Source organism: Centruroides vittatus, unplaced genomic scaffold, assembly GCF_030686945.1.
Source record: "Centruroides vittatus isolate TY-2023 unplaced genomic scaffold, ASM3068694v2 contig_17, whole genome shotgun sequence".
Lineage (NCBI taxonomy): Eukaryota > Metazoa > Arthropoda > Arachnida > Scorpiones > Buthidae > Centruroides > Centruroides vittatus.
The window spans coordinates 151,684-164,935 of NW_027121033.1; the positions used below are offsets into that span (position 1 = coordinate 151,684).

Below are 13,252 nucleotides of genomic sequence, written 5' to 3' on the forward strand. Positions count from 1 at the left end.
CCAAACAAGCCAAAGAATATTTAAATTTTGATTTTGCAAGTATGAGTGACAAAGAAAGATGACACCAAAATGTATTCTGTATGGAAAAAAGCTTACAAATAGTACAATACAATGGTTCCTGCAAAGTTTGGTACATTTAAAGTTGAAATTAAGTCTTTAACTCCAAAGGTAAAGACTTAAACAAGCAAAATGTTTCAATAAAATTGTGAAAGTATCAAATAAAATACAAATAGTTTTATGCAAAGTTATAAGATTAATGATAGTAAAATTAAAACTACATACTACAGACAAGTCATCGTATTTCACAACATGCTTATAAAATTAGAGTATCTGAAAAGTTAGTATGCAGTGAGAATTTGTAATAACATTAAAGTTATATCTATGGTATAGTATAAGAAATCTGTAAGTGTATACAATACCATACAGTCAACTGGTACCAAATGGGCAACTTATATTTACAGATATCATATGCAATGCCATAACTTTAATGTCATCACAAATTTCTCACTGAATAGTAACTTCTTGGACATCCTGTAGTATTGTTTAGTGAAAAGGCAAAGAAATAAATAATAAATACAGTCGACTCCACATAAGTTGACACCCCAAGGGGAAGTGGAAATGTGTCAAGTTATCTGATGTGATGACTAAAGCGAAGTTGGAAAAAAAAACCACAAAACTACAATTAATAAAATACAGTAGTGCAGGCTTACAATACATTGTATCCTCCATTTACAATTACTCTGTAGATTAAAAACTGAAAAATTCGTTTAGTGTTGTTTGTTTTGAGCACTTAACCGTCTTGACTTTCTTTTTCAACAATCAAGAACGCCTTTAAAACATCATCTTCGCAATTGTCAATTGTTGGCAAGTAATGTCTAAGGATTCTTAATGCCTCTGGCATGAGAAAATGCAAAATTGGATTCTGGTGTGATGTTGATGTAGATTGTATATTTTCTTTTTGTTTATCTGTTATTATTTTATACATAAAAATACATAAAATATTACAGCATTTTTATTAATATGTATATATATTAAATATATTAATAAATAAATCGAGTCCCCCTCCTGAGAAAAAAATGAGTTTGCACCACATGCGGAGTGAATTCATTTTTTCAGGAGGGGGTGACAACTTATCGGAGTGTGGGACAGCAAAAGTATGTCGACTTATCCAGTGGTGATGAGTTAAATGGTATCAAGTAAACTGAAGTTTTTTAACATTAATGTCCATGTAAGTTGGCCGGGACCACAGAAAATTGAATACTTAACCGATGGTGTCGAGTTATCCAGGTGTCGACTTATGCGGACTTGACTGTATTACTTTGTCAGATAACACCATTTAAAGAAGAATAAAAGATACAGCATATAATTTTGAGGAAAGGATTGCAAAGAATATAAACATCATCTTTAAACCCGATATATTAAAGCTAAACACCAACCAAATGCCGAAATTCTATCAGGCTAGTTTAAGGTTAATTACTAAATAAATTACGTCAGCAATTTGACTTTAGAGGGAGGCGTTAGGTGCCATTTCATATAAGTTAACTATATAACCATCGACGGTTATTGTAATAACCGTTGATGGTTATATAGTGAACTTATATATGCTGGAAGAGGAGATCGAGCTGGAGGTCCGGATAGCGTAACTGCCAATGCATCTGGTAAGCAGGAGTTGTGGGTTTGAGTCCCGCTCCAGGCTGATTTTTTTCTCCCAGCAGTTCTAAATTATTTTAATTAATTAATTAAAAATTATAATTATTAATGTTAATACAAGATGGCGCCTAACGCCTCCCTCTAAAGTCAAATTGCTTACGTAATTTATTTAGTAATTAGCCTTAAATTAGCCCAATAGAATTTCGGCATTTGGTTGGTGTTTAGGATTGCAAAGAAATTTTCAAACAAAAACTGTGTACTGAGAAACATACAAACTCAGACTTGTGTATAAAAGGAAAAAGTAAATAAATTTTTAAGCTGCAGAGAACTGGATTAAAAGACAGGAGACATTTAAACGTTCAAGATAACAATTAACAAATACATGTTCTAAGGGTACTGAATGCAACAAAATTTGTACCAACAAGTTCGGTCAACAATACAATCAATAAAAGAATTTATTGTTCTTGTAAAAAAATTAATAGTGACATTTGCTTTACTATCTCTTCTCTAATAGAAAACCATTGTTCTCAAAACATTGCCCATAAAACTGCAGAATATTTTGAGTGGAATTGTTAGTACTTACAGAAAGGAAATGGTAAATTGTACTTACAGAAAGGAATTGATCGAACAGGCTATCATTGTGCATGTGCAACAATGTGTGAACATGCTTTGTGAAGTAGCTCTATCCAGAGTAAAATATTTTTAAAATATTAGAATATTCAGTTAAAAATATTATATTTGGTGAGATATTAAAAAATACATAAAAAATTATAAACTGATTTAAATTAAATCTGAATTTTAAATAAATTATTTCCCAAGTTTTGAAAATTTCAAGAATCTATTTTTTTCACTAGTGAATTTTGTAAAGATAAGAGGGAAGGGACAAATAGCGTTGACATAAATATGTTGATTTTATTTGATATGAATGCAATTCAAAATTAAGAATCACATTAATTTTTTCACATCTTTAAACAACAAAAATTACAACAAACACAGCATTTAAGTTTTTATATTCATTCATATACAATATTATCCTTTACTTTGTAAGTGTTGACATTTTCTTTTTGTATTAGCCATCGGCAATGTTCCCTCTAAGCTGCATGACTGTGCACTGCTCAAATTGTTGCCATGCAGGCAAGAATGCACACTGATTTGAATTGTTGTTTACTTATTTCTCACTCTGTCTGCAACATGATTATTGTTACGTATATTTCGATTAAATACATTAAATCATTAACAAAAGATAATATTTTGCATGGAAGTATGTTTTAAAATGAATTTTAATATCTACTTTATAATTAATTATTTTAATTTTTATTGGAAAAAATACAATTATATATGTTACAGTCAAAACCCATTTTTAGTTAGAATGCATTTTAACTAGTTTATACTGGACATCTTTGTTAAAACCCATTTTGTCTAGTTAAAACTAGTTTTAACTCAAATTCATTTTTGACTAGCAGTAAATTCTAGTTTTAACTAGACAATATGGGTTTTGTCTAGTTAATTTACTGCTGTACATGTTTTGATTTTAGATAAAAGTAGTTTTAACTTTTAACATTAGTTAAAACTAATTTTAGCTACATAAATATGTTTGGGGGAAATAAATAAAGTTATGTATAGTGATTCGGGGAAGATGCCTAACATTTTGCTTATGAAGGAAATTATAACGATAATTTGGGTTTTGGAGGCCTCTAACGAAAATATCATATCCTTGAGCATGTTTTTCAAATAAAAGTTTGGAGTATATGAAAAATAATTGTATATTGTGTTTGCAATGACGACTTTTTTACTGTCTGGCATTTTAGGCATCTCACCCAAGTATCCGGGTGAGATGCCAAATGCCATTAGGGTAAGATAACAAATATAATTGCATAAAATTAATTTTCAAATATCTTAACCAAATTTAATCTATTGCATATGTAGTACAAAGTACTTTATAGTAAGTGTAACAGCACAGTATATAAGTATTGTTAAGTTCTCGCCCATTCTAGCGTGCTCTATAGCTAGCTGAAAGCTCTTTTCAGTCCTAAAACCTTTTTGAGAAGTCCTTATGTAATTTCTATGCATAACCTGCAATAAAACGAGAAAACAAAAATTTATTAAAAATAGTCATATTGGAATTCAATTAACAAAAAATAGGCATGTTACCCCAAGAAAAATGTGGCACCTTTCCAATTTATCGGGGTAAGATGCATGGCGGAGTCATGTGTTCTAGCGTGTCCGATCGGAATCGGCGGCAGCTCACAATGGAAACTTTAGAACCTTAACTACATCACACATTAATTGTTTTTCGCAATTTTTAATAAATTCTATTTTAACTTTTAGTTTTAAAATGATTCCTAGAAACATTTCACAACAAAAACTTCGTTCTTATCTTGCTTTTATTCTTCTTGGATGTAGAAAATAAGGTAACGGTAGCCAACTACTGGTTTCCGCACTCAATATTGGCCCAACGATTCATCACACAAACACATGACAATATCTGACGTCACTGTTTGAAAATATCAAAAAGTAGGCATCTTCCCCTGCTTACCATCTTACCCCGAATCACTCTATATGTTGCAGTCGAAACTAGTTTATACTGGATGTCTTTGTTAAAACCTGTTTTTGTCTAGTTAAAACTAGAATTTATTGCTAGTCAAAAATGAATTTGAGTTAAAACTAGTTTTAACTAGACAAAACGGGTTTTAACAAAGACATCCAGTATAAACTAGTTAAAACGCATTCTAACTAAAAAAAAGTTTTGACTGTAACATATATATATGCTCAGAAAAATTTTTTTTTGCTCAGAGAAGTATATGTTCGCTCAGCTACAAAAAAATTAGAGGGAACATTGGCCATCGGTAATTGGAATTTTTTTCCTATTGGTGTACAACTTATATTAAACAAATGAAATAAGTATTATGTTGTGACATATACATTTATTATCAATCTACCATTGTAAAATAAAAGAACTAGCTTTTGAAGAACCTAACTTTACTAGGGTAAATCCCCAGAAGAGAGTGCAACTGCATCCTGCATGTCTCCCAAATCTGCACTCAGCTCCAAATAATAAGCAAAAATAAGCTTTGCTTATTTTGGTTTGACTTGTTTAACAGATTACACATTTCTTAAACAAGCCAAACCAAAAAATGTTATTTGGATTTAAATTCAAAGATAAACACACCAAATATAGAATTATAATTCCAATATAAATGCAAAAATGCAAGTAGTAACTTTGTTTAAATACAATGAAGTCCAGCATTAGTGTGTGGGGTGTGTGTGTAGATTTCCAAAGGCAAACTCAAAAAATTAGAAACTAACAAGTAATTTTCTATTCCAATAAAGCAGAATTTGACGAAACTATAGTTTATAAATGTAAATTTGTATAAATTCATTCATATTATTCTCTTGTATAAACAATTCCAAGTAAAGCTACCTCTAACTCTTTAAACACAAAATTGGCCTTATCTGTTCAAAATGAAATCGGCTGATGGAAAAATTGTTTGACTGGTTTTGTTATATAAGTACTCCTAGTAGCCCAACAGGAAGAAACAATTTAGTCTGTAGCTACATAGTAGGAGAAAGTTTTCAGACCTTAAAGAGTTAATCTATGCAAGGAGAGCACAGATTTGAAAGAAAGACTGTCTTATATAAGTTTATTATGTGTTGTATGACATATATCTTGTACAATATATAATGTAAAACCTATCATCATAGTTAATGCTGGATTATGAATGCTAGACATTACTATCAACAAGCTTACGGTTTTGTTTATGAAGTTGCTAAAAAACAGAAGGTCCTAAAGCAAAACCTAGACTGTCTGTATTTATACATCAAATTGCTGTTCAAGGAAGAAAAGTTGTGGTACATGTATGGAGATGATGTGTTGAGAGAAAGACAGTGCCAAAACTGGTTCACAAAATTTCATTCTGGAAATTTCAATATTGAAGATGCACCATGTTCTGGATGGCCAGTTGAAGCCAATGAAAACAAAATAAAGGTACTGATTGAAGCAAACTGCCAAATAACAACACGTGAAACCACTAAGAGATTAAATTTGTTAAAGTGAACCATTTATGATTACTTGAAACAAATTGGTTTTGTTTCAAAGCTCAATATATGGGTTCCACATGTTCGTAAAGAGAGATGCTCTCTTTGGTGGGATTTTAAGGAAATTTTTTTGAGCTTTCACCAGACAATTTAACAATTGATTCGAAAGTGTACTGCCATCAAGTAAACAAATTGAGTAATATCATCAAACAGAAAAAGCCAGAATTAATCAACAAAAGAGGTGTAGTGTTTTACCATGATAATGCCAAATTTAACACAAACAAACTTGGTAACTCATCAGAAACTGTTACAACTTGGATGGGATGTACAGTACTACCACACCCACCATATTTGCCAGATCTGGAACCCTCGGATTATTACTTGTTCTGGTCTTTACAAAAGTTTTTAAACAGTAAAACATTTACTTCAAATGAGAATGTCAAAAATCACTTGGATCAGCTTTTTGTATGCAAAAATCAAAACTTTTATGAATGTAGAATCATGCTACTACCAGAAAGATGGCAGCAGGTATTTGACCAAAATGGTCAATATATAATTTAATCAAATATTTATATATTATAAGAAAATTGTTTTCCCCCATGAAAAAAAAAAAACGAAATTACTTTACAAACAACCCAATATAATATATTTTATGCAATGCCTAAGAAAGATAAGATAGCAAGTACTTTAAAAACATTAATACCGTATATTTCTGTGGATAAGACAATAGTTGAATCATAAAAAAAAAGGTCCCCAAAATCCGGGTTGTTTTATAGGATAGATACAAAAAAATTAGATTGAAATTTATATAAATTAAAACCATTACAAAAAAATGGACAAACCATAATTATTTACTAGTAGAGAGTAGGGCATGTCCACAAAATAGAATAGCCCATATGACGTTTTTGTGAATAGTCAAGGTCATTACCTGAATGCCCGAATCAGTGCGAACGTTTGCAGCAATACAAGGCAGAAAATAAAATTTGTTCATTTGAAAAATTACAAATAGGACATAATTCCGTATATGCTATACAGTATTATCATCCAGATGATGATCGCTGATCTAAACTAAATTCATAGGCCATTGATAGTTTGGGGGTCGTCTTATAGGACAGATATATGCTAAAACTATAAAACTTTGACGAAAATTTATACCTCGTCTTATCTGAAGGTTGTCTTATCTGCGGAAATATACAGTATATATGAGATAAAAGTTTGCAGAAAATATCTGTAATATGTATAGGTGGAGTGAGAATGACTCAGATTTTTCTTTCAAATACTTTACAATTATATACTGAGTCACACTGCATGAAGTGGTGATGCTTCACAAGCAGTTCGCAACATGTCTATGCATACATTTCGTGGCACGGTAAAAGCAAAATTTTGGAGTATGGTTTAATATGTACTGGCTCATCAATATCTTCTTTATAGAAGTATCTAAGTAAGCATTTCATCACAGTCATCCCATATCCCCCATACTTCACCAGACCTTGCCTCTGTGTGATTTCTATCTCTTTTCTCCATGAAAACACACAAGGATGAAAATTCATTAACAAAGATGAGGTGATTGCCACTGCAAAAAGTGCTCTTCAGACCATGAGGGGTTCAAAGACATTTTCAAAAAACTGTACAATCACTGGATAAAGTGTTACTGCAGAATGTGAATACTTTAAGGGTAATGGTGTAAATATATGTAGAGTTAATAAAAACCTTTTCCATTTAAACTTTCTGAACATACCAAATAAGAAATACTTTGCTATCTGTATATCAAAAAGATATCAATGTATATAAGATGTATATCAAAAAATCCAAAAGTAAGAGATTTTGAGGATGATAAAGCATTTGTAAATGACAGATACCTCTAATGCATCTTTTGTGATGCTAGTCTTCTCCAGAATTGAAATGACTTCAATGACAGTGGCCATATCCACCACCTGAAAAAATAATAATAATTCTTTTATTACAATGTTATCAGTTAATTTATTTTAATGAAAAATAAAAATATTTAACAACATTTTCACTAACTGATATAAAATATATTTTCAACATTTCAATTGAACTTTGAAATAAATAAGAAAACTACATTTAATGTGAAATTCAAGAGAGTAGTATCAGATAGGCATTTAGAAAACCCAGACATTAGCAAAATTTGACCAAAAGCTACGTCAAATGTAATCCATTGATTCTGAGATGGAGGATGTTATATATTAATGCAAAGCATCAGCACAATGTGGGATGAATGGCTAGACTTGATTTCACTCTTCTGCAGGCTCTTACCAAACCTGCAAAAAAGTTGGCTGTGTAGATGACAAATGGGTGGTGATGCCTCAATCTAAACTATTGCCACAAAAATACAGACATTCAGATCAAGTTGTGCCTCATATCTCTTGTCAAAGGGGCAACAGTGTTTGTATTTGTTATTCAATAACAAATAAAAAAATGTTTATCATCATTTGCTATTGCATATGTTCTGTATCAATGGTTAAAGCACCCAAACCAATTTTCTGAGCTGTCTGAAATTTCCCAATGATCCAAATCAACTCAAAAAACAAGCTGCTCTGAGAGGAAGGAAGGAAGGTAATACTCTCTAATCACCGGGCCTACAGCCATCAATACAACAATATAACTTACCATAGCCTTAAAGAATTAAAAAAACAAACAAACAAATAGTCATTACTTAATTAATACCCAGCCAGAATGCTTCTTAACTTTCACAACACCTTATCTCACTGAGAATTATTTATTACCTGTAACAAATGTTTTTAATCCGTTCTACAAGCCATCTTCAAGTTTTTAAAAATCATGGAAGATTGATAACTGTTCTTTTTGTATAGAACAGTTATGAACACATTCAAAATACAAAATTACTTGAATCCACAACCCAAAGGAATATACCATAATCCATCTCTCATTGCCATTCCGTGGCCGCATCACTGTCTTTATTTGCTGTATTTTTAGACAGCATGAGCTATTTCTGCTGATCACTCCACAACCAAATCTCAGGAGACTGCTATGCAATGACAGGGATGCATGCTGCTACCATACTTGAGAAGTCCGGAATATACCCTATCCCGTTGAAAAAAAACAACTTCTGGTATTCACACCCACTACATAGGAGCGACAACCAGAATGTTATCTTGCCGCATCTCCGAACACCAGCATTCCATCAAGACAGGCAGGTGTGACACTGAACTAGCACGGATGGTGTTACAACACCAACACACCCCGCTGTGAGACCATGTGGTGATGCTCAGGTATTGTGATAACAGGAGCCTGGTGTATATTTGGGAGGCCCTCCTTACCGTTTTACTAAATCTATGCAACTCCCCTATGTTTGAGTTGCCTGCTATCTGGGTCAACTTGTATAAAAGATTAAAACATCCTCTCTAGCTCCACTTCTCAGCAAATTATAGTGCATACGCATTGTCACCATGTGCATGTCATTTTAAATTCTTTACGTTTAGTTGTTCTAAGTTTAGTTTTGTTCCAAAGGACTAATGCCATTAGTTTTAAATCAAAATCTTTGTTCGAAAAAGGATTTTAAACATTTTTATTCACATGACAATGACGGAAATAGATTCATTGAAAGTGCTAGTAATTATAGAGATATTTATACATAGTTTAATGCCTATATGATAATTTTCTCTTCTCTTGCTTATCTGAGGTTAATTCAAAGCCTCAACAGAAACACCCTCAATTATAACAGGCAAAACATTGATTACTCCCATAAATCTTAGAACTCTGCCCATAATACAAACTATAATAATTTTCATATATATATATATATATATAGTGGGTGATCGGTTAATGAACAAATCGGATAACGAACACTTTCATGAAAGATTTTTATGTTTGGACAATGAACACCTCACAGAACAAACACAAGAAGAAGCAATGTAAAATAATGAATACCAATTGGTCTTCCCTTGTCTTCAGGCAACAATTCAAAACTTTTCAGAGCGCGGGAGTCGTCAACATCGACACTCAACCCGGTATATACTGATCAGATAGTATTCCTCCAAACTTCGAAATGCTCCCTTGTAATTCCAGCCTTTTATTTTCCTGACAGAAACAATTTTTTTATAGTATTCGCGAGACTCGTTAAGTTTTGCGTCAGTTTTTATTTTTGAAAGGTGAGAGTATAATAGCATAGGTAGAGAGTGGGCAGATGTCTGATGTTGCTAGGCAGTATGGCTTGAACAGGTCTGTAGTAGGCTGCAGTTCAATCTTCTTGATTATACTGTATAAAGATACAGTATAATCAAGAAGATTCAAGCAGTACAGGAGTAACGGAAATCACATCTGAGAAATAAAGAACATTGAAGAGCTCATAATGGAACCTAAAACTGATCTGACGACAGAAGAACACCAAGAACTCTTGAATAAAGAACACTAAGAAACTCGGCAAGATATGTTTTCTTCTGAAAAAAGGATTAATGCCGATATCAGCTATTAAAGATGTTTAGAAGAAGTGGGAGGATGTCAGAACAATGGTCTTAGAATGGCGTCCAAACCAGGTTGAGGTTAATAGGCTCAGGGATCTCTACAGTTACAATGCTATTAATTACATCTGAAAAATCCTGAAGACAGAAAAGCAATCAACATTAGACAGCTTCTTAACCCCCACAAACAGAAAAAACATGACTAATAAAAATGCAAGACTGTGTTTGTATATATGTATTTTTATTATTATATATAAATAAATGTAGTAAGAAAGTATATAATTTTTATTTTTTTGGGGTCTCCAGAACAAATTAATTAAATTCCCATAAAAACCTTTGATAAATCGATAATCGGTTAATGAACAATTCGGATAGCGAACAAAGTCTTGGAACGGATTATGTTCGTTAACCGATCACTCACTGTATATAATATACACACAGCTGAACCTCACTACAACATTTTGGGAACCAGGAAAAGAGTATTGTTACATCAGGGTTTTTGTTGTAGCGAGGTCTTAAAATTTAAGAACCAAGATTATTAAAAAAATGAAGATTAGTTTAAATACATTCTGTGTCCACATCTCAGTAAACCAATGGAACATTGTGCTGTTGACATCATCACAATTAGGTGTGACATTTCTGAAAATTTTAAATATCAAAAGAAAGAAACAATGCATCAACTTGTATATATTTAATTAGCATAACCTCATCTTTAATGTAATGGACCATCTATTAATTACATGCACAATTTTTGAGCTACTTTTCACCCTCTATCTCAATCATGTATGACAATATACTTTTGGTAGACCATCATCCTCCCTCCCTTATACTTAGCACAGTTAATGGATGATCTCTAAATCTGAATTATCGAAATTTATCATATTAACCACACTCATTAAATCAACACTTTCAAATAAATTTAGTGTGATTTAACAAAACTTTACGAGAAAACTTAAAACAGGTCTCTAACCCTTTATCTTATCAACCATCATAGTTGGCATCTTTCAGTTCATCCAGTATCAAGTGATGTGTCATCATGATGTCCTAGTAACCGACAAGTACTATTTTTAAAGTAGTTTATATATTTGATATAAATTTAAGTCGAGACCTTAACTGTATCTCAAGAGCATTCGCACTTCAAAAATAAAAACTATTGCATTAATTTAAAATTAAATATTTGAAACTTATTTAAATGAAAAATTAGTTTCAAAATGAAAAAACAAGTAATTAAAATATAATCAAATGAGAATTTTATCAGTATTTTATTTCATAAGAAGAGTAAGAATTCAATTCAAATTTATATAAATCAAAATATATAAGAAATTACACATATAGATCATATAAATATACTAGTAGCCCGAGTCGCCCCTGGTGAGCGTTCTTTACAAATTCCCATGAGGCACATTTGATCCACTTAATATACAAAAGTTTAATGTGCTTAATTTTTAAAAGTTTGATGCATATTATTTTAAGATTTAAAGCATGTAATATTTAAAAGTTTGATGCACTTAATACATATATAAATACTATATATATAATTCTTTATCTTAAAAACTAATCTTAATAAATTAATACACAAACAGCAAACAGCATTTCTATATTAGAAAGTGAAGATATTCTTTATTCAAAGTAATTGAAATAAATAAAATAAAGAAACTAGATTTTTGAAGTATATGTCTTTTTCTGCTCCCCCTTGCCACGTGGTGGGTCCAACTCATTGGAGATATGTATCGGGTTAGGGATGTTAGCGGATACCATTACAGACATGACATGATAATGGCTTATATATATAGATATCTCAATATACTAACATTTGAACTTAATTACACACAAATTCAACAGTATTGTCAAATAAGTGTGTAATTAATAATTAAATTGAAAATACTTCAGATTGGCGAGAGAATCAATGTTTTGATAGCTTTTGTTGTATTCAACGACTTCTTAATTTGAAAATGAATTAAATTAAGTTGATCAGGGCCACGCTGAACAGTTTTGGAATGGCCGTGGTAGTTAACTACAAAAAAACTCTATGGGCTTTTAATTCTATGAGCTAATTTTGGCATTCCCAAGATTGGAGCCAAGGGCACATGTCCACCTTTGCCGGCCCTTAGTTACACTGCTGACTACAACTTGATTAAATCATATTAAAAGTGTCTCAAGTCAATATTATACACATTAAGGAATAAAACAGTTATCAGAAATTAGTGATGGAGCAATGGGATGATTAATCAGAATTGAAAATTGAGAAGAATTTATCAATATTTTCAATGGTGATCAAGAACTTATCGTGACTAGACAATTCCTTAACATTTAATTAAATTAATTTTTCATTCTGGATAATAATTAAAATTGTTTAACAGTTTCATTTTGTTTGATAAAAATAAAGAATAAATTTATTTCATATTGCCAGTCAAGACATTAGGCAACATTAAACATATTCTGTGAGACCAGTGACACAAAACCTTGAAGATATGATAAGAAATAGACAGTACAACTTAACAAACACCTAATACTGGATTGTCAAGGTTTTTTGTGAAAGAAAGAATTATAATTCATCCAGTTTACAGTAAGAAGTATAGTTGTCAGTACAATTTAGTTCACACTGAGTGCGATTAACTGGTGAAAGTGAAAAACAGAGCGAATAACACATCAGACATGACAACGTTTCCAGCAAATTTTACATTTCACTAATCGCTTCAAAGTTCGGAACAGTCAAGCTTTTTCGCTAGCGAAAAAATTTTGCCACCAATCATATTCCTGCTGGTTGTCACACGTGGTTCTTGTTGTTTTCAAGATGGCTACAGAAACTTTCTCACACAACAGAGTAAATGTTATAATTATGGATTTTTAATATTCCTCTCACCCAGCATTGTTTTCTTTTTGATGTATCTTTCTTTCTCAATAAATAAACAACATGGTTAACGATGGAATATCAGAAGTGGCCATTTTGTTTTTCAAGATGATGTTTTCTCTTCCTTGCAAATGATTGGCTGCTTAAAATTTGCAATTGCTTTTCGCTTTTGGTTCTATGGGTCAATTTTGCTAAGTGAATAAAAATCGCTTTTCACATTCGCTTTCGATATTCGCTCAGTATGAATTAGGCTTAACAGCCTATTGGAACTAAC

The 13,252-nt window shown here is 31.7% G+C and overlaps 1 protein-coding gene across 1 annotated transcript in view; it reads right to left on the bottom strand.

Annotated features, from left to right (window-relative positions):
- Positions 1 to 13,252, bottom strand: part of LOC136969069 (mediator of RNA polymerase II transcription subunit 26-like) — a 69,793-nt gene that overhangs the window by 3,575 nt on the left and 52,966 nt on the right. The window contains exon 2 of the mRNA XM_067263162.1: positions 7,545 to 7,619. Coding sequence (XP_067119263.1) covers positions 7,545 to 7,619 — 75 coding nt within the window. The remainder of the gene's footprint in view (positions 1 to 7,544; positions 7,620 to 13,252) is intronic.